We start from the raw sequence: 24530 nt of genomic DNA, 5'->3' as shown, positions 1-24530 counted from the left end.
CTGAGCCTTTGTTCATTCTGTTCCTTCTTGCTCTGTCTTTGCCTGGCCAATTCCTTCTCAACTGTAAGACCTGGTGTGAGTACCATCACCTCCAGAAAACCTCAGCCGCACCCTGGCTAGTTTCAGTGTCCTCCTCTGCACCCCTATCACACTCCAGAAATATGCTTATTATCACACATACCATGTCACGCCACTGTTGAAAAGGCTGCAATCTGACTGAAGTCGGGGATGTTATTCATCTCTATGTCCCATAGTCCAGAACCCTTCCCGGTACAAAGTAGGTGCTCAATAAATGTTTCCTCCTGCTTTGAAGTGTTTGAGCAAAAGCTGGAAGTTTACAATTTAGGAGCAGGTAGATATGGTAGGTGGGGGCTCAAATCCACAGTATACCTACTTATCTCTACTCCCTTGGCCCCCACCTTGGTCCAGCCCCCATCATCACTCACCTGGACCAGCACAGTGGCCTCCTCCCTGGTCTTCTGGCTCCCGCCCTCATACGCTTCCCCCCCCCACCCCCAGTCTGCCCTCCTCATAGGGGCCAGCGGGAAACTGAACATCTGAGCCAAGTCCTATCCCTCTTCCGCTCAGAACCTTCCCTGGAATTCCACTTATTCACTCAACACGTGTTTACTGAGCACCTACTATTGCTAGGCCCTAAGCCAGGCACTAGGGTCACAACATTCAATTAAATTTTTAAAAAGCCCTGCCCTCATGGAGCTGACATTATAGCGGGAGTGAACCAGGTAGCAGGATAAATAATGGACTGTCCAGAGTATCTTAGAAGTTTGCAAGGAGGAATGGAAAGCATGAGCAGTTCCAGGTTAAAAACTAAAATCCGAGGGCGCCTGGATGGCTCAATCATTAAGCATCTGCCTTCACCTCAGGTCATGATCCCAGGGTACTTGGATCAAGCCCTGCATTGGGCTCCCTACTCAGTGGGCAGCCTGCTTCTTCCTCTCCCACTCCCCCTGCTTGTGTTCCCTCTCTCACCGTGTGTGTCTCTCTCTGTGTCAAATAATAAATAAAATCTTTAAAAAATAATAAAATTTAAAAAAATAAAAAATAACTAACATCCCTACAAGGTTGCCCCATCCCTGAACATGACGCAGCTCCCCCACCACCTCCCTGTCCTCATCTCCAACTGCTTTCCCCCCTTCTCTCACTCTGCTTTGACCACTGGTTTCCTCAGTTTCTCCAAAATTTCAGGCATGTTCCCACCTCAGGGCCTTTGCACTTGCTCTTCTCTCTGTTTGTAACTCTCTTCCTTTAGATACGAGCCCTCTCTCGCTTCCTTCAGATCTCTGGCCAAATGTCACCTGCTCAGAGGGGCCACTCAATCTAAAATAATCCCTCCTCACTCTCCACTCCCCTTACTCTGCTCTTATGCTTCTTCACTGTACATGCATCACCATCTAAAATATTATAGATTTATCTATATGGTTATTTATTTCTCCCTATCCTGGCTCTAGAATGTCAGCTCCCTGAGGACAAGGGTATTTGTCTGTTTTGTTCACTGTTTTGCCCCTGGTCCCTAGAATAGTTGACACGCATAAAGTATGTGGTCGATAAGAATTTGTTGAATAAATGAGTGAATGAACAAGTGGAGATATGCTCCAAGAGAGCTCTTGTTAATTCAGATAAGAGGGGGAGGGATCAGCAGAGTAGGGTGCTGTTTAGGGCTGTTCACAAGGATCTGGCCACCCCTTTCTCTGTTCAGATCAAGGTAGAACCACACTTCTCGCCCTCTGTGAGGTTAGGCATGCCATGCGGCTTGTGTGAACCAAGGAAATGTGACAAAGTAACATTCCAGGGTAGAGCCTTAGGAACTGAGGCAGGATTTGCTGTGCCTCTCCCTTTTCTGTTTCAGTGATCATTCCCCACACAGCCTCCATCCTCCTGAGCCCCTGAATGACTACTGTGGATAAAGTTCTCCAGCCAACAATAAATATAAAGTGCAAGGGAGAAACGAACCTGTGTTGTGTTAAACCACATGGTACCTTGTGTACCTTGACCTCTCTTGACTGATATGGAGTCTCTGGTGCCTTCCACCCCAACCCCCACCTCCACCCCCACCCTCACCCCGCCCAGGAAACTGCCAAGAAAAGACATGGAATCTGCACATAGCTGCTCAGACCCTCCCCCCCATTCCTCCCATGAGGAAAAGAGTCCTCTGAAACGGAATACCTCTTGTTCACCTCCCCTTCCTTTTTCTAGCCTTTAAGGGTGAGTGGATGGGCAAGATGCAGGTAATTCTAACATACAAGATGCAGGTAATTCTCCTCGGTCGCTGTAATGACAGCAGCCACTAGCAAGGGGCTGACAGCTTTTAGTCTGGTTCTGGATTTATGACGTCCAGGTGAGGAGCCATTCCGCCGAGGGCTCCCACCCCACAGGGATGGTTTATGGCTGAGCGCTGGACAAAGGTAGAAGCGGTGGAAGCTTCTTCCCCATTCCTTTCCAGAGACGGCCTATAATAGCATTCTTAGAACCTCCTAGAATGCTAAGCTGCTTCTCTAGATTGAATCAGGGAGGGAAATCCTGAGACAAGAATGTCCACAGGGTCTGGGCTCACCCCCACCTCAGCACAGAACCCCTTTATTAAGTCAAACACCGGCATCCAATCTTCTGCCCTATGACTGGGAATTCTTGCTACCTGGGTCCCTAAACCCCTCCGTTAACCCACATTGGTGGACTAGACTCTTCTACAACTCCTTACTGAGCACCTCGGATGTGCCTAGTAATTTCCATTTGTTCTCCCCAACCCTTGGAAGGTGCATTCTTTTTTTTTTTTTTTTTTTTTTACATTTTATTTTTAAGTCATCTCTACACCCTACATGGGGCTGGAACTCACAACCCCGCGATCAAGAGTCACATGCTCCACTGACCGAGCTGGCCAGGAGCCCCAGGAGGGCAGATTCTTGATTTAGACACTTGACAGATATTTCTTCTGTGCCTACTATGCACTTGGCTATCACAGCAAACAAAGCAATTCCTTCTTACTGAACACCTACTATGCTCCTGGCCATTGGCTTCCACTTGAAGGTGAGATCCATGAAACTTTATGAAAATCTGATGTTGGTTCAGTCACTTGGCAAATATTTATTGTAGCATTCCTATGCATCAGGTCTTAGGGTTTGGTAACGAGCAAAGCACAGGAGTCCTCTGTGGTTTCTCATGGATCCCATAGTCTAAGGGGGACTCTAAACTCTCCTTGACTAATGAAGATAATGAATCTTAGAGAGATTAAATAACTTCCCCACGGGCATCTGCTAGTAAAGCGCAGGGCCAGGATTCAAATATAGGTATGTATGACTTAGAGCCCTATCACTAACTGAGCATCTACTATGTCAGGCACTGAGCTGGAGATTTTAAGCATAAACATGCTTGACACAGAGGAGGCAAATCAATAGTTTTGCTGAATAAACAAAATGGATGGAAGGGTGGGTGTATAGAGAATAGATGAAGAGATGGCTGCATGATGGACGGAGAGAGGGCTGGCTGGATACACGGACAGAGATGGATGGATGGAGGGATGGATGCATGGAAGGAGAGATAGAGAGACAGATGATGGACAACGGCTGGCTGAAGAGACAGGTGGATGGAGAGATGTAAGGGTGGATAAAGAGACGGACAGATGGAGAAATGATGGAAGGGTGGGTGGGTGGGTGGGCGGGCGGGGAGCTGGGCTATAGATCTGTTACCCACAAGAGTTCTGTGAGGTAGGAGTTATCATCCCATTTTATATATGAAGAAACCACAGCTCGGAATCATGAACTCACTGGTGCCCAGAGTCAAGAACAAGTCATAGAGCAAGATGGGGGAGAGTGGATTCCAACCTTAGCCTACCAGACTCCCAAAACCCTTTCTAGAGCACTGTCTTGTCACAGTTCCCCTTCAGGTACTATCCTAAGTCTCCTGGCATCTCACTCTAGAGAGCCTTGTGCAAGGCTCAGTGGGATTGAGGGATGGGGTGGGGATCAGGGATGGGAGTAATACTTTCAGATGGTAACTTCATGGAAGCACTAGACTGTGGTCCTATTAGCTATAGATAGGTCAGAATGAAGACCAGTTCTATTTGGGTACACATACATGTACACACACTTATAGAAAACCCATGGTTCACACAGGAATCTGCTCACATGCATACAAGGTAGTCACACACACCATTCATACACACATATATGCACACCCTTCTAAAGACACATGTCTACACTTACATGCACACACACACACATACATATTAGCACAGACAAAATCATAACTCAGAGACATACTCTTCCACACTTATGCACACTTTCCTCACACACCATATGCTAGACATATTACACGCACACATTTACACACACTCACACTCTGTCAGAGTGAGGGAGGGGAAAGCAGCTTCCGATTTCAATGAGACCCATCTCTCATCCCCCTCAGAAGGCAAGAGCAAGAAGGCTGTCACAAATCCCTACATGCACATGCAATCGTGGAACACATGCAAACCCACAGTCAGGGACACAGAACTGCAGACACACACTTAGACACATCCACACCCAGACACACTGAGGGACACACAATGAGGGACACGCTCATCCTGGGACACACCTTCACACACAGGAAGACACACCTGGACCCTCACGTTGGCAAAGCTCCTAAACTTTCTCCCTTGATTCCCCCCCCAACCCCACTCACACACCGAAACTCATGCCGAAATAAACACACCAGGATATACTTGAATCATATCACGGGATGTGACAGACACAAATAAAGACATTGTTTCACACATTAGCTTCAAGTCTGAGAATTTGGACTGAAAGCCCTCACCCGTGCCAAGCCCGATATCATTTCCCCCCAGGGGTGGGACAAAGCCTGGGCACAGTGTTTGGGGTCACCAACAACCCACCCCCCCCCAACTTGCCTTCAACCCTTGGGAGCAAAGACTTCTTTTCCTTTCAGCAAGGAGAAAGAAAGAAGTGTGGGGGGGGGGTGGCCGCTGGGGGGCTGAACCAGGGAGCTGGTGAAGTTAGGGAAATACTGGGCAGGAGAGGGAGCTCCATGCATCCCAGTTCCACCTACTGGGAGGAGTCCCACAAACAGACTGAAGAGGGGAGACGGTGGGAGGGGGAGGCCATATCTGGAGGACTCCGAGGTAAGTTTGCAGTGGAGGGTGCCTTCTCCCCCTCCCCAGGACACCAGGAACACCGTTACTGATCACCACTGAACCTCCCTGCCCCTTCCCCCAAAAAAAACCTCTGTGGCAAGGGAAGCTGGAGGATGAAGGTGATGGAGCAGGACAGGATGGGCTGAGGGAAGGGGCAACCTGTGCTTCTGGGGGCTGTGCCAGCCCTTGCCCCTACCCCAGTCTTGAGAGCCATCTGCCTCCTAGAGAGAGCAAGTTCTGGGAATACATATTCGGCACATGGTGAAGCAGATAACCAGGAAGGAGATGCTGCGGTGGGGGTAGGGGGTGCAGGGGAAAGAAAAAGACAGACAAAAAGAGATACAAAGTCAGAGACAGAGCAAAAGAGATAGAGACAAAGACAGGGAGAAACAGTGAGAAGCAAACCAGAGGGGAAAGAATAGATAGAGACAGAGAGAAAAAGACAGAGAGGGAGACGGGACGACTCAGAAACAGGCAGCAATCCTGAAGGTGGAGACGCTCGGAGACCCCGCGGTTCCCCCATTCAGAGGCAAGGTCCCTCCCAGCCCCCCGAATCTACCCTCCCGCTCCGCCCCACTCGCCCGGACCCGGCTCAGTTGCGCAGCCCTTGCCGCCTGCGCGGGGAGCGGAGCGAGCCTAGTACGTTGTTGCCACTCGGACACTGCTCACTAATAATGAGAAGCAGTAATAATAATAACAAGAATAAACGGTGCGGGGTGGGGGGCTCGGGGTCCCGGGGCTCCTCCGCATCCAGCCCCCAGCCCCCAGCCCCAGGAGGGCGCCCCCAGGCCGGGGGCTCTGGGAAGCTGGAGGGCGGGGGCCCCCGGGGGCTGCGGCGGCGCCGGCGCGGGCACCACGCCCCCCGGGAGTGCCCCCCGCGCGGCGGCCACTCACGATTTTCTCTGAGGCGCCCGCGCGGGACACGGTGCCGTTGAGCCCCACGAGCGAGGGCAGCGTCTGCGACATCCAGTTGGTGACCATGGCCATGGTGCTCAGCACGGCCCCGATCTTGAGCAGCGGCACCGACATCGCGCCCCCGCCTCATGCCCCGCGGCCGCCCGCCGCGCGTCCCTTCTCCGGCCCGCCGCCTGGCGCTCGGTCCCTCGCCACCCAGCCGCCCCGGGGGCGCGAGCGCGAGCTGGGGGCCGGGGCCGGGGCCGGCCGGGGGGCTCGCGGACGCCGGCTGCGGCTCTGCGCGCCTGGCGGGCTCCGCTTATAAAGCGCCGGCTCGGCCCCCCACCCCCTCCCGCGCCTCCGCGCCGGGCACTTCCAGCCGCCGTGACGTCACGGCTCCGGCCCGGAGCCCGGCGGGGGCGGGGGGCGCCCAGACTGCCCCCACTCCCCAGACCCCGGCGCCGCCCCGCCGGGACCGCCCCCCGGGTGAAGGCCCCCTGCGGCGGTGTTCCCCACCTGCCCCACCCCCACCGCCGCGGCATTCCCAGCCCCGCCCCCCATTGGTGTTCCCGCCCCCCCCCCCAGCCCCCGGCACTCCCGGGCTACCCTACGCGCACAGTCCCTTTCGGAGCCCTCGGCGCTCGACCGTCCCCCCCAACCCCTGGGCTCAGTGGGCAGCTGCCCCACGCGGACCACCCGAAGCTGGCAGGGGCCCGGAGTCGCAAGCCCCCACCCTCCTACGGTTAGAACACCGACCCCGGCTCTCTGGAACCCGGCAGCGCAGGCGTCGCGGGCCGTGGAGGCGAGACCCGTGCGCGCCCCCTGAACAGGGCAGCACAGGGTCTCCTTTCCCTCGGGGAAGGGGCTTCCCCGGTACCACTCTGGGGACCCCTCGGTGGATTCGGGACCAGGGAAGCCCAGAGTGGTAGGTCTAGAGCCAGTGGACGCGACCGCTTGGATGCCGGTGCGGCAGTGGGGGGTCACCCGGGCAGCCCAGAGGATTTCCCACTACACCGAGGGGCGCATCGTAACCGGGGGCGGCTGAGCGGAGGAGTCAGCCTTTTGCAGACTAGTCCCAGGCGGGTCTCCACTCACAACTCGAACTTGGGGTGGGGGCGGGAAACTGACACTTGGGCCCTTCCTCCAGGCCCCAGGGCTCGGGGCTCGGGGATCCGCCCCTTCCACGCCGGGGGAGTGCAGAGCGGTCCCCAACCCACCCACGCACCAGCCGGCGGCGGGGGCGGCAAGGCGGCCGGGAGGAGCACCCGGCGGGTTTTAATTTCCTCTGTTTTCCCTGCACTCACGCCCCCTCCCGGCGTCCCCGCATCACCTCGCGCTGCCGCCCCGGCCGCCGCCGCCGTCGCCCGCAGCCCGCGGCCGCCGCCGTCTGGAGGCGGCGATGACTCAGGCCTTTCCGGGCCGTGGCCGCTAGCCGAGGGCTCGCCGAGGGAGAAGCACTCAACACGGCGGTAGGGGTCTTGAACTGCCCTTTTTTCTGAGCTTTAACTCCGAGGCAGGTGCTGAGCCCTGGTGACCCCCAGCAAAGACCCCTCCGCCTCAGTTTCCTCATCTGCAATGGGGCTGGTTGTGAGGACCCATGTACCTAATATGTGTAAAGGGCTCAGCTGTCCTGAGAATCAAATTAAAGATTTACTGAACATCTACTATGTGCAAGGAACTGCGAACAACAGATAAAAATGCCTTTGTGGAGCTAAACACTGTATGGGGCAAGGTAGACAAGAGGTAGGAGGGGGAGGAGGAAGAAAAAGTAAAATAGGTAGGGTAAGGGGAGGAAGGAACATCCAGTCAAAACAGGAGAGTAAACTTTAGTCAGGATGGTTGGAGAGTGATATTTGGATACCTGAGGGAAGAGTTACAAAGAAAACAGCAAGTGCAAAGGCCCTGAGGTACTAAGATAACTTCAAGGAAAGGCCAGTGTGGTTGGAGCAGAGTGAGCTGGGAGAGCATGTGTGTGTGTGTCTAGGGGAGTGGGTGCTGTGCTTGTAAAGTACTTTGCAGTGTGTCTGGGCCGTGCCAAGCATTTAATAAGTAGCAGCTGCCTTTATTATTATTTGCAACTAATGATAAACTTTAAAAAATGAGATGTGTCCTAGCCTCCTTGCACTACAGCCTGCATTTACAAGTGCTGAACACTTAGCAAATGTGCTGGCTGAGCCCCAGTTGCAACCTCCCAGGAAAAGTACAGCAACATCCCTATTTGCAGGTGAGGAAACTGGGCTTGAAGAAGAGAGAGGACCAACTTGAGGCGACCCAGCAGGTAAACAGGGGCTCAAGATTTTAATCCAGGCCTGTCTGATTTCAGACTCTGGGCTCCAAGGTCTCCCCGCCTAGAGAATTTGGAACCCACTGACATTCTCTCACTCACCATTGGTGCTGTGGGAACATGCCCTATAGCTCTTCCCGTCAGGCTCTTCCAAGGAGTGGTCTACCCTCACAGCTGCTTTGCTGTCTCTACTGCCTCACCTCCTGCCTCCTGAATGCTCCCAAACTCCTCTCACCAAAGGCAGGAGTGACCTTCCAATCTGCCCATCCCACAGCCTCACATGAGCCCTTATTTAGTTATCCCAATGGTTAGTCTTCATGGATCATTCCCTCTTCTTTCTTTCTTTCTTTTTCTTTTTTCTTTTTTTCTTTCTTTCTTTTTCTTTTTTTTTTTTTTTAGATTTTTATTTATTTATTTGACAGAGGGAGAGAGATCACAAGTAGGCAGAGCAGCAGGCAGAGAGAGGAGGGGAAGCAGAGAGCCAGATGTGGGGCTTGATCCCAGGACGCTGAGATCATGACCTGGGCTGAAGGCAGAGGCTTAACCCACTGAGCCACCCAGGCACCCCTCATTCCTTCTTTCTTGAAAGTAATTTCTCTTTTGACTTCACAAACACCTTATCATTTCCTAGTGCCACTCTCCCCTCTCTGGCTGCATCATCACTGTCTCCTGCCTTTTCCCTAAATGTCTATGTCTCGCAGGGTTTTGTCCTGGGTCCCCACTCATCTCATTCTGTGTAGGGTGCCTGGACCATCACACCCACTTCCAAAGTTTTGGTTCTGTCTGGCACACTCCCACCTCAGGACCTTTGTACTTGCTGTGCATTGCTGTCCACTCTACCCAGAACACTTTTTTTTAAGATTTATTAATTTACTTGAGAGAGAGCATGCATGCGAGTGGGGGCAGCAGAGGGAGAGAGAGAGAGAATCCTCAAGCCAACTCCCCACAGAACTCAGAGACTGACATAGGGCTGCAGCCAAGCACCCTGCAATCATGCCCTGAGCCAAAACCAAGAGCCAGATGCTTAACTGACTGAGCCACCCAGGTGCCCCCCAGAACTATTACCACAGATACACATTTAGCTGTTCCTTTATTTATATCTCTGCTTTATCAATGTATAGGTCAGAGGCATGCCCTACCTTTCTCCAGAAAACTACATTTCCCAGGTTCCCTTACACACTGGCTTCCTGTTAGGCTTATCCAATGGGAGGCACTGGAAGGAGACTGGAGGGTGGAAGGGAGGGAGAAGCCAGGGTATTTCTCCCTGCTCGTTCTGCTTGGGGTTGTGGTGCTTTCGGTGGTGGCTACATCCCCCACCATGGTCCCAGCTCCCACAGAAGAGCCCCCTTCTCATCATAACACCCATCTGTCAGGTCCCTCAAGCAGTTTTGTACTCTGGTCTATTGCTGGACGCCCTGATCAACCCCATCAGTTTGGCTTCTCAACTCTTCATCTTACACTTAACCAATTCCCTGTATTAAATTCCCTCTCCTTAAAACACCTAGAGCGGTTTGTTTCCCCAGCTGAAGTCTGAGTGATATGGCCATCATGTCGGAAGGACCTTCCCTGACCACTTCATTGACGATAACAGCCCCCACCACACTCTGGCCCTTACTCTTCTTTATTTTCTCATACAGCATTTATCCCCATGTGACATGATTTTTATTTGTTTATGGTCTGTCTCCTCCACCAGACTTTCAGTTTCACAAGGGTACCTACCTAGCCGTATTTTTCACAACTGAAACCCCAGGGCTTAGAATAGTGCTTGGCACATAGCAGGTGCTCAAAAAAAGTGTTGTTGATTGACTGACTAAATGAATCTATAGCTAAGGCTCCCAAAGGTATATCTACAGCTCAGATCTTCAGCTGGAGTTCAGACCCTATGCCCATCTGCTTCTTGAACATCTCACCTGTGTTTCACAGGACTATAGCACATGACGCCCACCAGAACAACCTCAATCAGAAAGAGGGGCGGTGCTGCTGATGATGTAGAGATATGGGAACCTGTTGTTATGGAGAATATAAAATGTTGCAACCACTTTGAGAAATAATCTAGCCCTTTCCTAAACAGTTACACAGGGGTGCGTAGGGGCTCAGTCCGTTGAGCATTGGACTCTTGGGTTTGGGTCAAGTCATGGTCTCAGGGTCATGAGCTCAGTGTGGAGTCTGCTTGAGATTCTTTCCCTCTTTCCTTCTTCCTCCTCCCTCCCCCACCAAGCCCCTGCTTGCACTCTCTCTCTAAAACAAATAAATAAATAATCTTTTTTTTTTTTAAAGAAAGTTAAACTGAAACTTACCACAAGACCCAACAATACCATATACCTGAGAGAAATAAGTCCATTCCAAGACTTGTATGTGAATATTCATGCCAACATTTTTTCCATACAGGAAACGTCACTCAACAATAAAAAGAAACAAAGAACAAACATGTGCTACAACATGGGCAAACCTTGAGAATATTTCACCAAGTGAAAGAAACCAGATACAAAAGGCCACATTTTGGGGCACCTGGGGGACTCAGTCAGTTAAGCGTCTGCCTTCAGCTTAGGTCATGATCCCAGGGTCCTGGGTTCAAGCCCCACGTTGGGCTCCCTGCTCAGGGGGGAGTCTGTTTCTCCCTCTCCCTCACCCTCTGCCCCTCCTCTGGCTCTTGCCCTCTCTCTCTCTCCCAAATAAATAAAATCTTAAAAAAAAAAAAAAAAAAAAGGTTGGGGCATCTGGGTGGGTCAGTGGGTTAAAGCCTCTGGCTTTAGCTTGGGTCATGATCCCAGGCTCCTGGGATCGAGCCCATGTTGGGCGCTCTGCTCAGCAGGGAGCCTGCTTCCTCCTCTTTCTCTGCCTGCCTCTCTGCCTACTTATGACCTCTCTGTCTCTCTCTCTCTGTGAAATAAATAAAATCTTAAAAAAAAAAAAAGGCCACATTTTGTATGATTCCATTTATACAAAATGTCCAGAAAAGGCAAACCAATAGAGATAGAAATTAGATTAGTGATTGCGTGGTACTAAGGGTGGGTGTGGGGATGGACTGCACATGGGTATGAGGGATCTTCTGGGAGTGATGGAATGTCCTAAAACTGGACTGGGGTGATATTTGAACAACTCTGAAAATTTACTAAAAAGCCACTGAATTGCATACTTTTTTGGCATTGTAAATTACACCTCCACAAAACTGTCCAGGGGGAGCATTCTTAAATTGGCCCTTCAAGCCCCCTCCCCTGATGTGCCCTGCAATTGCACTGATGTGAGGAGTCCTTACATTTTGTGCCCCGTTTCCTTGCTTGCTCCGCCACGGTCCTGGCCCAGATGTTACCTCGGTTAGAAGCTACGGACTGTGCCCCCATATCCTTCCTTCTCCTTCCCTACTCCACTCAAACCAACGCTCACTGATCTTGATGCAGAAATGTCTCCAGAAACTATCCTTCCTCCCTCTCTCTCTCTCTCCTTTTCTCTTTCTCTCTCTTTATATATATATAAAATTTATTTTTTTTATTTTACAGAGGTAGGGAGGGGAATAGGGTGAGAAAGTCTTAAACAGACTCCATGCTGAGCTTGGAGCCTGACACAGGGCTTGATCTCACAACCCTGAGATCACATACTGAGACGAAACCAAGAGTGTGATGCTTCACCAACTGCGCCCTCCCAAGGCACCCCTGATATTTATTTATTTAAATCATCTCTACACCCAATGTGGGGCTCAAACTCATGACCCTGAGATCAAGAGTCACACGCTCCTCCAACTGAGCCAGGCAGGCGCCCCAAGAATGTATCCCTTCTTCCCTATCACCACCATCACTCTAAGCACTGTGGTGGGGAGTGCCTTAGGTTGAATGTTTGTGGCCCACCCCCCAATTCCTATATTGAGACCTAATCCCCATAATGTGATGGTATTTGGAGATGAGGCCTTTGGGAGGTGATTAGGTCATGACGGTGGCTGAAAGCATTAGTGTCCTTAAGAAAGAGAGCTCCAGAGAGCTCTGTCTCCCTTCCACCATATAAGAAAACAGAGAGGAAACACCCAATCTGCCAGCACTTTGATCTTGGACTTCCCAGCCTCCAGAACTGTGGGAAATGCATCTTTATTGTTTATGAGTCACTCAATCCATGGTATTTTGTTAGAGCAAACTGAATGCACCGGGACCAGGAGCCACGTCAAGAAATGTTTTTCCCCTGGGGCTCCTGGGTGGCTCAGTGGGTTAAGCCACTGCCTTCGGCTCAGGTCATGATCTCAGGGTCCTGGGATGGAGTCCCGAGTTGGGCTCTCTGCTCAGCGGGGAGCCTGCTTCCCTCTCTCTCTCTCTCTGCCTGCCTCTCCATCTACTTGTGATTTCTCTCTGTCAAGTAAATAAATAAAATCTTAAAAAAAAAAAAAGAAAGAAAGAAAGAAATGTTTTTCCCCTGACCTGAAAATTCTCCGGAGGGAACAAGTTGACAACTGTCGGAAATAATTACCATGGTTGCTAAGGTTTACTGAGTATGAATCCCATGCTAGGTATTATAGGCAGCAATGTACGTGTAATAATTCACTTAGCCCTCAGAGGTAGATAGGACTACAATTCCTATTTTTAAAATGAGGAAACAGGGGCACCTGGGTGGTTCAGTCATTAAGCAGCTGCCTTCGGCTCAGGGCACGGTCCTAGGGTCCTAAGATCGAACCCCGCATCAGGCCCCCTGCTCGGTGGGAAGCCTGCTTCTCCCTCTCCCACTCCCCCTGCTTGTATTCCCCTTCTCACCGTCTCTCTCTCTATGTCAAATAAACAAAATAAAACCTTAAAAATAATAAAATAATAAAATAAAATGGGGAAACAGAGGCACAGAGATGCTAAGAGATTTCCTGAAGGCCCCCAGGATACAATCCCAGACGGTAAGGCTCCCAAGTCTACATGGTGCTTGGTCAACTAGGTCTATTCACAGGGGAAAGAAAAAATGTTGATCCCTACCTCATATCCTATGCAAAGATCAATTCCAAATGGATTGTGTATCTAAATGTGAAAGTCAAACAATAAATCTTTTAGAAGAAAATACAGAACATCTTCATTACTCTGAGGGTAGGCAAAGATTTCTAAAACCGGACACTAACAAGCACTAACCTTAAAAGGGGACAAATATTATCTGAACTACATTAAAATTAAGAAGTTCTATTGATCAAAGACTCCATTAAGAGAATGAAAAGACAAGCCACAGAGTGGGAGAAGATGTCTGCAATCCTTACGTCCGACAGAGACTCATATCTTATTTAATCTCTATGAGGTCCGTATAGATAAATACAGATCCATATCTAAAATCTGGATACACAGGGACACATAGATTCCTACAAATCAGTAAGAAAAAGGCAGGCAGTGGAATAGAGCATTTCACAAAAGGGAACACTGAGCGGTCCATAAACATGTGAAAAGGTATTTAAAATTAATCATCAAGAAATGTAAATTAAATCCAAAACATGTTACCGCTCCACACCCACCGGAACAGCTAAAGGAAAAAGGAGAGACACCACCAAGTGCTGCAGACAATGCGAAGCAGCTGGATTGCTCAAATCCTAAGAGTAAATGGAAAGACTGAAGAGTCTTTGAGACTTTGGAGGAATGGCAGCATTTCCTAAAGCTCCATATATTCCTCCCTACAGCTCAGCGCTCTGCTCCTTGATGTATACAGTGGAGTCTCATTATTTGCGGATTCCCTACTGGCAAACTCACCAACGTGCTATGATTTATGTGTAACCCCAAAGTCAATACTCATGGGGCTTTTATGGTCATTCCTGGACATGCATACAGGGGCACCAAAAAATAAAAAATATATAGAGTCACCAACCCGCAGGTTCCCAACTGAAGTCCAACACAGACATACTCTGCCTTCTTGCTTCAACTCTTAAAACTGTAAACAAGCGTTTTTTAAAAAAAGATTTTATTTATTTATTTGACAGACAGAGATCACAAGTAGGCAGAGAGGCAGGCAGAGAGAGAGGAGGAAGCAGGCTCCCCACCTGGCAGAGAGCCTGATGTGGGGTTCGATCCCAGAACCCTGGGATCATGACCTGAGCCGAAGGCAGAGGCTTTAACCCACTGAGCCACCCAGGCACCCCAACAAGCATTTTTTTCACTGGTTATTTGTTGCCAAGGTTTTCATTTTTTTGGTGTACTTTTCATTATCATTGGTGATTTCACTATTTTTTTTAAAGATTTTTATTATTTATTTGAGAGAGAGAGGGAGAGAACATGAGATTGGGGAGGGTAGAAGGAAGAAGCAGACTCCCTGCTGTGCAGAGAGCCCGATGGGGACTCGATCCTGTGACTCCAGAATCATGACCTGAGCCAAACGCAGTCACTTAACCAACTGGGTCACCCAGGTGCCCAGTGACTTCACTATTTTAAATGGCCACCAAGCAGAGTGCTAACTGCTCTATCGTGTTACAAAGTACACGCAAGCTGTGACATGTCTTTGAAGAAAACACATCTTGTCAATAAGCTTCGTTCAGGCTTGAGTTATAATGCCTTTGGCCATGAGTCTGATGTTAATCGACCAACAGAACATATTAAATAAGGTGTTTTTTAAGCAGAAACATACATAAAACTAGGTGGCATCCTGTTTGGTCAACAAAATATGCAACCAGAGGCTTACAGAACTCTAACCCCACTTTGATCCCACGCAGTCAGTCGGTACTCGCGAAAACCCAACAGAAATGCAAACAAGCGGGGCGCCTGCATGGCTCAGTGGGTTAAGCCGCTGCCTTTGGCTCAGGTCGTGATCTCAGGGTCCTGGGATCGAGTCCCGCATCGGGCTCTCTGCTCAGCGGGGAGCCTGCTTCCTCCTCTCTCTCTCTCTGCCTGCCTCTGCCTGCTTGTGATCTCTCTCTGTCAAATAAATAAATAAAATCTTTAAAAAAAAAAAAAAAAGAAATGCAAACAAGCATTTGCTGAAGATGGAGTGTCAGAATATTTATACCAGCACTGTCTGTGTCAGCCGCAAGCTTCACCAACCCGAATGCCCAGAAAGAGTAGAATGAATATATCACGGTAGAGTCACACCATGGAAAGCCATAAAGTGGTGACAACAGACAAAGACCACAAAACGGTAATATTTTTGGAGGCATCTTACAAACATAATGTTAAGTGAGACCAGCTGGGTCCCCAGAACAACATACCTCCTGACTTCACGAAGTTACAAAGCTGGCCCAACCCGTGCGTGGTGAGAGATGTTAGCTTAGAGCTAACTCGTGGGGAGCAGGTGCTAACTAGATGGGGCACGAGGGGGCCTTCTGGATATGTGAAAAATTCTGTTTCTTTACCGGGGACTGGTAACACCATGTCACTTCAAGACAATTTCTCAAGCTGCACCTTTATGATCTGCACACTTCTTGGTAGATAGGTTTCACGTCAATAAGAAAATTGACTCGATATATGAATTCAGGTGTAAGTTCCTTCCCTGTTTGATGTGCAGCAGGTAAAAACGATGGAACTTGCCGGCAGAAAAGCTGAGAAACACAAACCCGAAAGAAAACAAAAACAAAAACAAAACACAAAGCAAGCGAAACTAAGTGTCCTCTGCAAGAAGCCCTGTGGCCTCCCTTATTCACACGTAAGGAAGTCATGAATTCATGTCCACACACACACACACACACACACACAACTTGGCGCGCCTCAAAACACAAATGGCGTTACTCTCCTGGCCCAAGCCTGCTTTCTGCGTTTTGCTTGGCGACAGCAAGTGTTTGGAGCTGGTGTGGAAACATGTCTCGCTTTCGTCTCCCTGAAAGTCTCAGAGCCCCACACCCCTCCTGTCATCTCTGCTTTCCTGCCTGGTTCAGAATTCCAGGAGGAGGCTGGGAAGGAGACAGTTGTCCTTGTTAAGGATCCCAAACAGAGGTTCGAACAGAGAGGTTCGCTCCTTCCATGCCCCAAATGTTAGTCCTGCTAGGCCACTGGCTGCCACCAATTTGCCCCAGGACTGCCAGCTCCTGCGGTAATCCTGTCTCTTTGCCTTCACCTGCAATGTCTTTCCATGTTACAGCCAGAGGCTCTGGCCCTCACCCAAATCCAACCAGGTCTCATTCTGGGCTTTAAAATCTCTTACTTAGGGGCACTTGGGTGACTCAGTAGGTTAAGCGTCCAACTCTTGATTTTGGCTCAGGTCATGATCTCAGGGTGGTGAGATCAAGCCCCCTGACTGTGCTCACAGTGGAGCCTGCTTAAGATTCTTTCCGTTGGGACACCTGGGTGACTTAGTTGGTTAAGCGGCTGCCTTTGGCTCAGGTCATGATCCCAGTGTCCTGGGATCGAGTCCCACACTGGGCTCCTAGCTTGGCAGGAAGCCCGCTTCACCCTCTGCCTCTGCCTGCCACTCTGCCTGCCTGTGCTCGCTTGCACGCTCTCTCTCTCTCTCTCTCTCTGACAAATAAATAGAGTCTTTAAAAAAAAAAGATTCTTTCAGGTGCCTGGGTGGCTCAGTGGGTTAAGCCTCTGCGTTCAGCTCAGGTCTTGATCTCAGGATCCTGGGATCTAGCCCTGCATTGGGCTCTCTGCTCAGGGGAGAGCCTGCTTCCCCCTCTCTCTCTGCCTGCCTACTGATTGACTACATGTGATCTCTGTCAAATAAATAAATAAAATCTTAAAAAAAAAAAAAAAGATTCTCTCTCTCCCTCTCCTTCTGCCCTTCCCCGTCCACTCTCTCGCCTTTTCCTTAAGCAACAGAGAAACAAACAACCTGATTTAAAAATGGACAGAAGACTTGATGTATTTCGGAAGAAGACACACAAGCAACAATAAACACGTAAGAAGAAGCCCGGCATCACCATCTCTTCGCCAAGTGCAAATCAAAACCACAGCGAGAGATGACGTCACACCCGTGGGCTCAAGTCAAAAAGCCAAGGAGTAACAACACTGCCGGCGAGACGCAGAGAAGTGGAGCCCACGGGCACAGGTGGTGGGAGTGTGACCTGGTGCAGCCGCTGTGGGGAACAGCCAGGAGGCAACCCCACTTCCGGGCACACGCCCAAAAGAGTTGGACACCAGGTCTCCAAGAGCTATTCCCGCCTCCTGTCCACAGCGGCGTTATTCACAATAGCTCCACATTCTGCTTATCCCTTCATCCTTCAGTGGACATCTGGGTTGCTTCCGCCTTTTAGCTATTGTGTGGGGCGGGGAGAGTGGGCACAAGCAGGGGGAGCAGCAGGCAGGGGGAGAAGCAGGCTCCCCCCTGAGCAAGGAGCCTAATGTGGAGCTCGATCCCAGGACACTGGGATCATGCCTGGAACCGGAGGCAGCCGCTTAAAGGACTGAGCCATCCAGGAGCCCCGGCGAATTGTACATTTAAAAATGGCTAAGATGGGGCGCCTGGATGGCTCAGTGGGTTAAGCCGCTGCCTTCGGCTCAGGTCATGATCTCAGGGTCCTGGGATCGAGTCCCGCATCGGGCTCTCTGCTCAGCAGGGAGCCTGCTTCCTTCGCTCTCTCTCTCTGCCTGCCTCTCAGTGTACTTGTAATTTCTCTCTGTCAAATAAATAAATAAAATCTTTAAAAAAAAAATGGCTAAGATGGTAGATTTTGTTACGTGTATTTTGCCACAATTTAAAAAAATCTTCTTTTTTGTTTTAAAGGTTTTATTTATTTATTTGACAGAGAGAGAGATCACAAGTAGGCAGAGAGGCAGACAGAGAGGGAGGAGGAAGCAGGCTCCCTGCTGAGCAGAGAGCCCGAGGTGGGGCTCGATCCCAGGACCCTGACATCATGACCTGAGCCAAAGGCAGAGGTTTAACCCACTGAGCCACCCAGGCACCCCTAAAAAATCTTCTCTTTAAACACACATACACACACACACGCCCTCCTTAGTCCTGAGAACTACTGCACGGTGGGCTGCGTCACACACTTCTAAGTCCTCACTTGGTGTGTTTCACATAGAAATGACTAGAGACATGAGGAAGACAAAGAATCCGGTTTACCATGTGTTCATCACATATTTTGGGGGGAATAACCGGGACTTTCTCAGGGCCAAAAAGGGGAGGAGCTATTTGCCAATTTCATCCAGTGGCTTCAACTGACTTTGCCTTGTGGTTTCTTGCTTCTCCCGCTGTGACTCCCTGTCTTCTCATCAATTTTTTTTTTAACATTTTACTTATTTACTTGATGGGGGAGAGAGAGAGAGATCACAAGTAGGCAGAGGGGGAGGGAGAAGCAGGTTCCCTGCTGGGCAGAGAGCCCAAGGAGGGGCTCAATCCCAGGACCCTGGGATCATGACCTGAGCCGAAGGCAGAGGCTTAACCCACTGAGCACCCAGGCGCCCCCGTCTTCTCGTCTACTAAACAGGGCTGAGATGCGAGCTGTCCAGGATGTCCAGAACTATGTGTAAGTGAAAGTAAACAGGCTCGGAGAAAGCCTACAGGGGCTCCCAGAAGCAATGAACACAGACTTCATAGATTCTGTTCTGACTCCTCTCTGTTCTTCCTGGTTTCTCCTTGGTTTGTGGCTGAGCCCTAGACGGATGAAACTCGCTATGAGATGCACGGGCCTTCCACACAGCACAAAGACATATCCGTGTTCTCAGGTGAGAGTTCCCGAAAAGTGGGTAACAAGCTCTCCCACTCCTGTCACAACCCCCTTCTTCCCAGCACAGCCAGACTCAGCTTCAGAGAAGTGCAATCTACCATCCCACCCTTGAGGGCTCACATCGTCACCCAGACCTTGGTGTCTGGTGTGAGGCTCAAAACGCAGAAGATTCCCAATGAGTACTTTCTAAATAAGTGAAAACAGCAAGTTACCGCCTCCCGGGTGCTCATGCTGAGTTCTGGGGACAAAAGTCATTGCCCAGACCAGTTGCCAGGCTTGTAAGAAACCCATCCACATGCACGTGGTCAAACCATATGAAGATAGTCACTGTGGACACCTACCCACGTACATGATTATGGCACACACATGCCCCTGTGCCCGCTCTGTCAATGCCAAGTACAGGGTCCTGAAACATATGCACACCCCCGTGCACAGCACAGATGAACTCCTGTAGGGCCAAGGGTCATGAGGCAAGTGATATGAGTCATTCAAGGGCAGAAAGAGTTCCAGGGTTTATTTAAAATTTCGATATTTTGTATCACAGATTTTTTGTATTAATTTTGATTTTCTTAAAATATTATTTATCTTAGTTTCTAACTTTTTTTTTTTTTTTTTGGTCATCCCCTTCAATTTTGCACCTGAGGTTAGTGCCTCAGTTACCTCACCCTGGCCCGGGGCATTGACACACTTTCTGCCTGCACACCTTCAGGAGAGCCACGCGCGGACACACACCACCTCTGCACAAACCTCATTTTACCACTAGGTGTCACCCCAGCTCTTTCATCTTGAGCCTGGGTTTGACTCCCGGCCCCCCCTTCCTCTTCCCTAGGAAGAAAATGTCCAATTCACTTATCTGAATGTCCTCAAGACTTCCTTTTACTTCCTTCCCCCTGGGACATTTACATTTTCTAAAGGAGCCCAAGCGAAGAGAGTGTTAACCCCAAAGAGTGGTGCCCTATAATGGTGGGATTTGAGGCACAAATGAAGAAGGTGGGGTTTCCTGATGCTTCCCATCCAAGAGCGGAGGTTGAGTTGAAATGGGTAGGGGATGGCCCAAGGGGACAGTTGTTCCCTCCTTCCTCCTTTGGTACAAGAGTCCCACTGTTTGAGAAAGAAAGAAACTCTGTGGGAGGAGGAGGGAGATTCATTCATTCATTGAAGTTTTTATTTTAACAGATGCTTGTTGAGCACCTACTGGGTGCCTGGCTCAAAGTCCACCGGACCCTGAGGAGCTGCCACTCTACGGGGAGTCAGACAATGAATGAATAAACAAATTGTGGAGAAGTAGTGACAGGCTCTGAAGAAAAACAACAGAGTGAGAGCTCAGAGAGTGGCTGTGGGGAGGTCATTTTAGAAGGCTAGTCAGGGTGGGTCTCCTGGAGGAGGTGTCACTGAAGTAGAAGGAGAGGGAGGGAACAGTGTCCCAATCAGAAGGAATGGCAAGTGCAAAGGCCCCAAGGTATGCAGTACAAACTGAATTATTCTTCCCTCCCATCCTGTGGGGATCCCAGGGAAGAGATGATGTCAGATCCACAGAGTGGCCAGTCCAGATCTATAGCTAGATCTTAGGGAGGACTGCCCAGTAGTCAGGAAGTGGGCCTCTTTCACTCAGGGAAAGCTATCTGGTAGTCTCCAAGGCAGTCACAGGCCAGACCCAGAACATCTGACACAAACCCTGGATGGATAGATGGATGGATGACTCCTTGGACAGGTGCTACTCCCTGTTCTCAGGGTCAAATCCAAACTCCCATCTATAGCCCACAAGTTCCCACTGCATCTGGCCCCTGCTGGCTTCCCTGGCCTCATCTCTCGGCAATGTCCCCTCCCCTCACTCCTCTCCAGACACACCAGCCTCCTTATCTGCTCGTCAAAAATGCCAAGATGCTTGCACCTCAGGGCCTTTGCACTTGTCTTCCCTCTGCCTTGAATGCTCTTCCCCCGGATCCTCAGAAGTTATCCTCTCTGACCTCCTTCAGGGGTCACCTCAAATACCACCTCCTTAGAGACATCATCTCTGGCCACACCTGTTAGAATAGCTGCCCACACCACCACTATCCCTCTTTAATCCCCTGGTTTTTATTCTTCACTCCACCTGCACTGTATTATACACTCATTTTGTTGCTGACACTGTATTACACATTTACTCAGGTCTTGCCTGTCTCCCCCCCCCACAAGAGGGCGGGGATTTGATAACTTGATCTCCCCAGTGCTTAACCACATCTGCTGTTCAAATGGACAAATAAACGACTTCCAAGGACCGCTGGTGGAGCCCAGGACCCATCAGGGACTGAGAAGGGGACTCTGGGACCAGATGGGGGGTGGACAAAGGACAGAGCATTCATTCTTCAGAGCCTTTCCTTCTCTGGAGCGCCAGACTGGGTGGGCCTGCTAGGTGCTGAGGCCAGTTTAGGACGCTGTAGTTCCCGTGGTGGCCGCCTGGAGGCACTGCAGCTAGTTATAGGACCCCGCCACCTCCAACTGACCACCCCAGTTTAGCCCCGCCTTCCTAACCTAGTTTAGTCCCGCCCCCCAAGCAACGCCCTTGGCCTCAGGGGGTCCATAAACTCACACCCCACCCCCACCCCCGCCCACCTTTCTCTGCACTCTCCAGCACCACTAGTCAATCTCGAGGGCTAGCAGGGGTGGAGGAGAATCCAGAGGTGGTGATTCCCAAGGGTCCTTCTTGGAAGCCAAATTCACCTTCCCTCCTGGTTCATTTTTGTGCCAGCGTTCTCTCAACCTTCTTCCTTTTTTGGTCTCTCTTTACTTCTCTCTGGCTGGCATCTCAACTGAGCGTCTCCTGTGTGCGGCCTGATGCCAGGCACTGGTCACACTGCCCATCCCAGCCAGGATGTGGGTCCTGAGATGGGAAACCAAGAAGTGAGGGCTGGGGCCCCACAACCTCTCTCCCTATGGCCTGGAGGTCTATTTAAAGTCGGACCTCCAGCCCTCCCATGGCCCCCTGCGGTGGGCATTTCTTCTCTTGACCGGGAAAGAGAAGGTGCCAGGACAGTTTTCCCTCCAAGCTTCTACCTAAAACACTCTTCTAGTTTCTACACAGGCACTGTCCACACCCACGGAGTGGATTATTTAACAAGAAGGTAAATGCGTGGGCTCAGGCACGGGACTGCCTTTGTTCAATTCTGTCTTGCCACTCCTGAGCTGTCTCAGCTTGACAAGCGACTTAACTTTTCTTTGCCTCCGTTTCTTCGTCTGCAAAATGAAGGGAACAGTCACGCCCACGGGCGGGTGCCAGGAGGGCCTTCTTTCTCGTGGTGTGCTCCAAACGGCGCCCAGCACATAATGAGCACTTAATACATGTTAGCTGTATTATAATTATTATTTTAGACTCCAGCTTCCCTCTGAGCTCCTACAGATCTGGGAATTGAGGGGGCTCCCGCCTCCAAGATGGAGGAGAAAAGAGGTTTCCCAACAGCTGAAGAAAACTGGGACACCCCCTCCCATTCTACAAGGCCCCCCAAGCCTGCCCAAGAGACGGGGGAACTATGAAGAGGAAGACTTGTTTCTGGGAAAGCATGAATGGGGCGTACGAGGCACCAACACACACGTACACGCACACACACATGCATGGATGTACCCGTTTGCACACACAGCTCCTGGTCTTCCTCCTCCCTTTCAAAGAGATTTACTCAAAGGCACAGAATAGCACACAGTCACCCCAAACTCTCACACAGCCACACACCTGGTCATGCACATTTTGTACAACGCCCAGACAGACGGAAAGAATCATGGGGACACACACAGATGTGTATACACAGACCTTTATACACGGCTTCAGTTGCCCACACACGGCCGGGATTAACACAATCCTCACTTGCTGTCACACCACCAGCCACACAGACACACAACTCCAGGTGGCAGGCTCACAAGCCTGGCACTGTCACATCACCCCTCCAGCCACAGCCTCCCACTGTCACACACAGGCTCTCCCTCACGCACAAACACCCTCTCCCATCACACCCCAACTCAAAGCCGAACACACAAACTCTCAGTCACACCCAGCCGTGACACAGACACACACACATTTACCCAGCACCCCTCCAGCACCTCACACACGTTCCCATCAGTCACTCACACGTGAGTCCCGCCCCCTTCCCCACATTAGGGGTGCAGGTGAGGAGAGGGGGGCTGCAAAATTTGGGCACCTCCTGCCATAATGGGGGGGAGTGAAGGGTAAGCAACACCCCAGACCCCCCTGAAGTTGCCCCCGCAACCCCACTCAGCTTCAGTGAGATGGCGGGTGTGGGCTCGGGGTCACCGAGAGGATGAGAACCCCGAAGCTGGGGTCAGACTGTCCCCCAAACCATCTCAGCTCGGGGCTGGAGGTGAAGCCCCCTTTCCTTTCCCCAAAACCAGGGTAGATGTCCCAGCCCCTCCCCCGCTGCGACCCCCGCCCCTCTCAGCCCCGGGGCGCTTATGAAGCCCCAAACCGCCTTTCCGTCGGGACCCCCTAAGACCCTCTCCCCTCCTGGGGGCCCTTGCGCCTGCACCTGCCCGCCGGGCCCCTACCTGTCCGGCGAGGCCTGAACACAGCAGCAGCGGCAGCAGCAGCGGCGGGACTGTGAGCGGCCACATGACGCGCCCCCGGCCCGGCTTCCCGTCCCCCCGCCCGCCCTAGCGGCGCCTGGGCGCGGGGACCGCCACCTTGCGCGACCCCGCCCGCCCGGCCGGGGCGACCCTCGCCGCCGCCTCCCCCGCCTCGCCGGCGGCTGGGATTCCGCCCCACCCCCGCCCCCCTCGCGCGCTCCCAGTCTTTGTTACGGGCTCCGCCCCCCGCCCCGCCCCCAGCTCGTCTGCGGGCGCGGACCCCGCTTGGGTCTGGGGGCGGGGAAGGGGGAGGAGCTGGCACGCGGGAGGAGAGCTGGGGACTAGGCCGGGCAGTTCCCCAGGCCCTATGGGGACGGGTCACGGAGATGGGGGAGGGGGTTCCGTCACGTGTTTGTAAATTTCACCCTCCCAGGATCTTTCCCACGTTGGAAATGGGGGTTGGATGGGGGTCAAGGGGCAGGGAGTGTAGGAGGAAGACCTGGTAACGTGGAAGAGAAATGGAGAGGCCCCCTCCTAAAAGAACTCAAGAGTCAACAGAGAAACTGAGGCAGAGCTTCTAAAATGGGACGTTGAGGGAAGGGGGTCAGCGCTGGGACAAGGGAGGTCGGACGGAGATGCAACGAGGCGTGAGATACCAGGGACCGAGAGGGATGGCCCGCTGGGTGGGCCCGGCTCGGGGCTACCTTGCTTTCCCTCTCCCACCCCATTCTCCAGGCTCCTCTTCCTCAAAGTCCGCCCTCCCCCGCCACACCTGAGACAGTGTCTCACTCCGGGTTCAACCACCTGGGAGACCAGACCTCCAGAGGCTCAAAATATTAACACCCTCTCTAAGGAGAACCGTCTGCATATGAAGGGCATCCTTGTTCTGCTTCTCCCTCCTCTTTGCAGTCATCTTCCCCACCCATAACCCCTCAGTGGCTCTTGTTTGATGGGGAGAGCTGGAATCAGCCAAAACCTACCTGGAGGGGGATGGGGTGGAGGACAGGTATTTTTCTGACCCTACTGTGTGCCAGGCAGATAACAGGTTATGGAGAGTTTTGTCCACGCAAGAAATGAGCTTGTCCAACAGAATTGGGTTTGACCCTGGTTCTGTCACTTCTTGGCCATGT

At 51.4% G+C, this 24530-nt stretch overlaps 1 protein-coding gene across 2 annotated transcripts in view; it reads right to left on the bottom strand.

Annotated features, from left to right (window-relative positions):
• Positions 1 to 23569, bottom strand: part of OLFM2 (olfactomedin 2) — a 59979-nt gene extending 36410 nt beyond the window's left edge. The window contains exon 1 of one of the 2 annotated variants that reach the window (XM_045084338.1): positions 23383 to 23569. In XM_045084338.1, the coding sequence (XP_044940273.1) occupies positions 23383 to 23448 (66 nt within the window). In that variant the 5' untranslated portion in view covers positions 23449 to 23569. Of the gene's footprint in view, positions 1 to 6037; positions 6348 to 23382 lie in introns of those variants that run through there. The other variant, XM_045084331.1, reaches the window with a different exon arrangement.
• Positions 23570 to 24530: the final 961 nt, after the last annotated feature.

The sequence above is a fragment of the Mustela putorius genome, unplaced genomic scaffold (genome assembly GCF_011764305.1).
Source record: "Mustela putorius furo isolate JIRA1106 unplaced genomic scaffold, ASM1176430v1.1 tig00000095_pilon_pilon_pilon, whole genome shotgun sequence".
NCBI lineage: Eukaryota > Metazoa > Chordata > Mammalia > Carnivora > Mustelidae > Mustela > Mustela putorius.
This window is presented reverse-complemented; position numbering and strand designations above follow the sequence as displayed.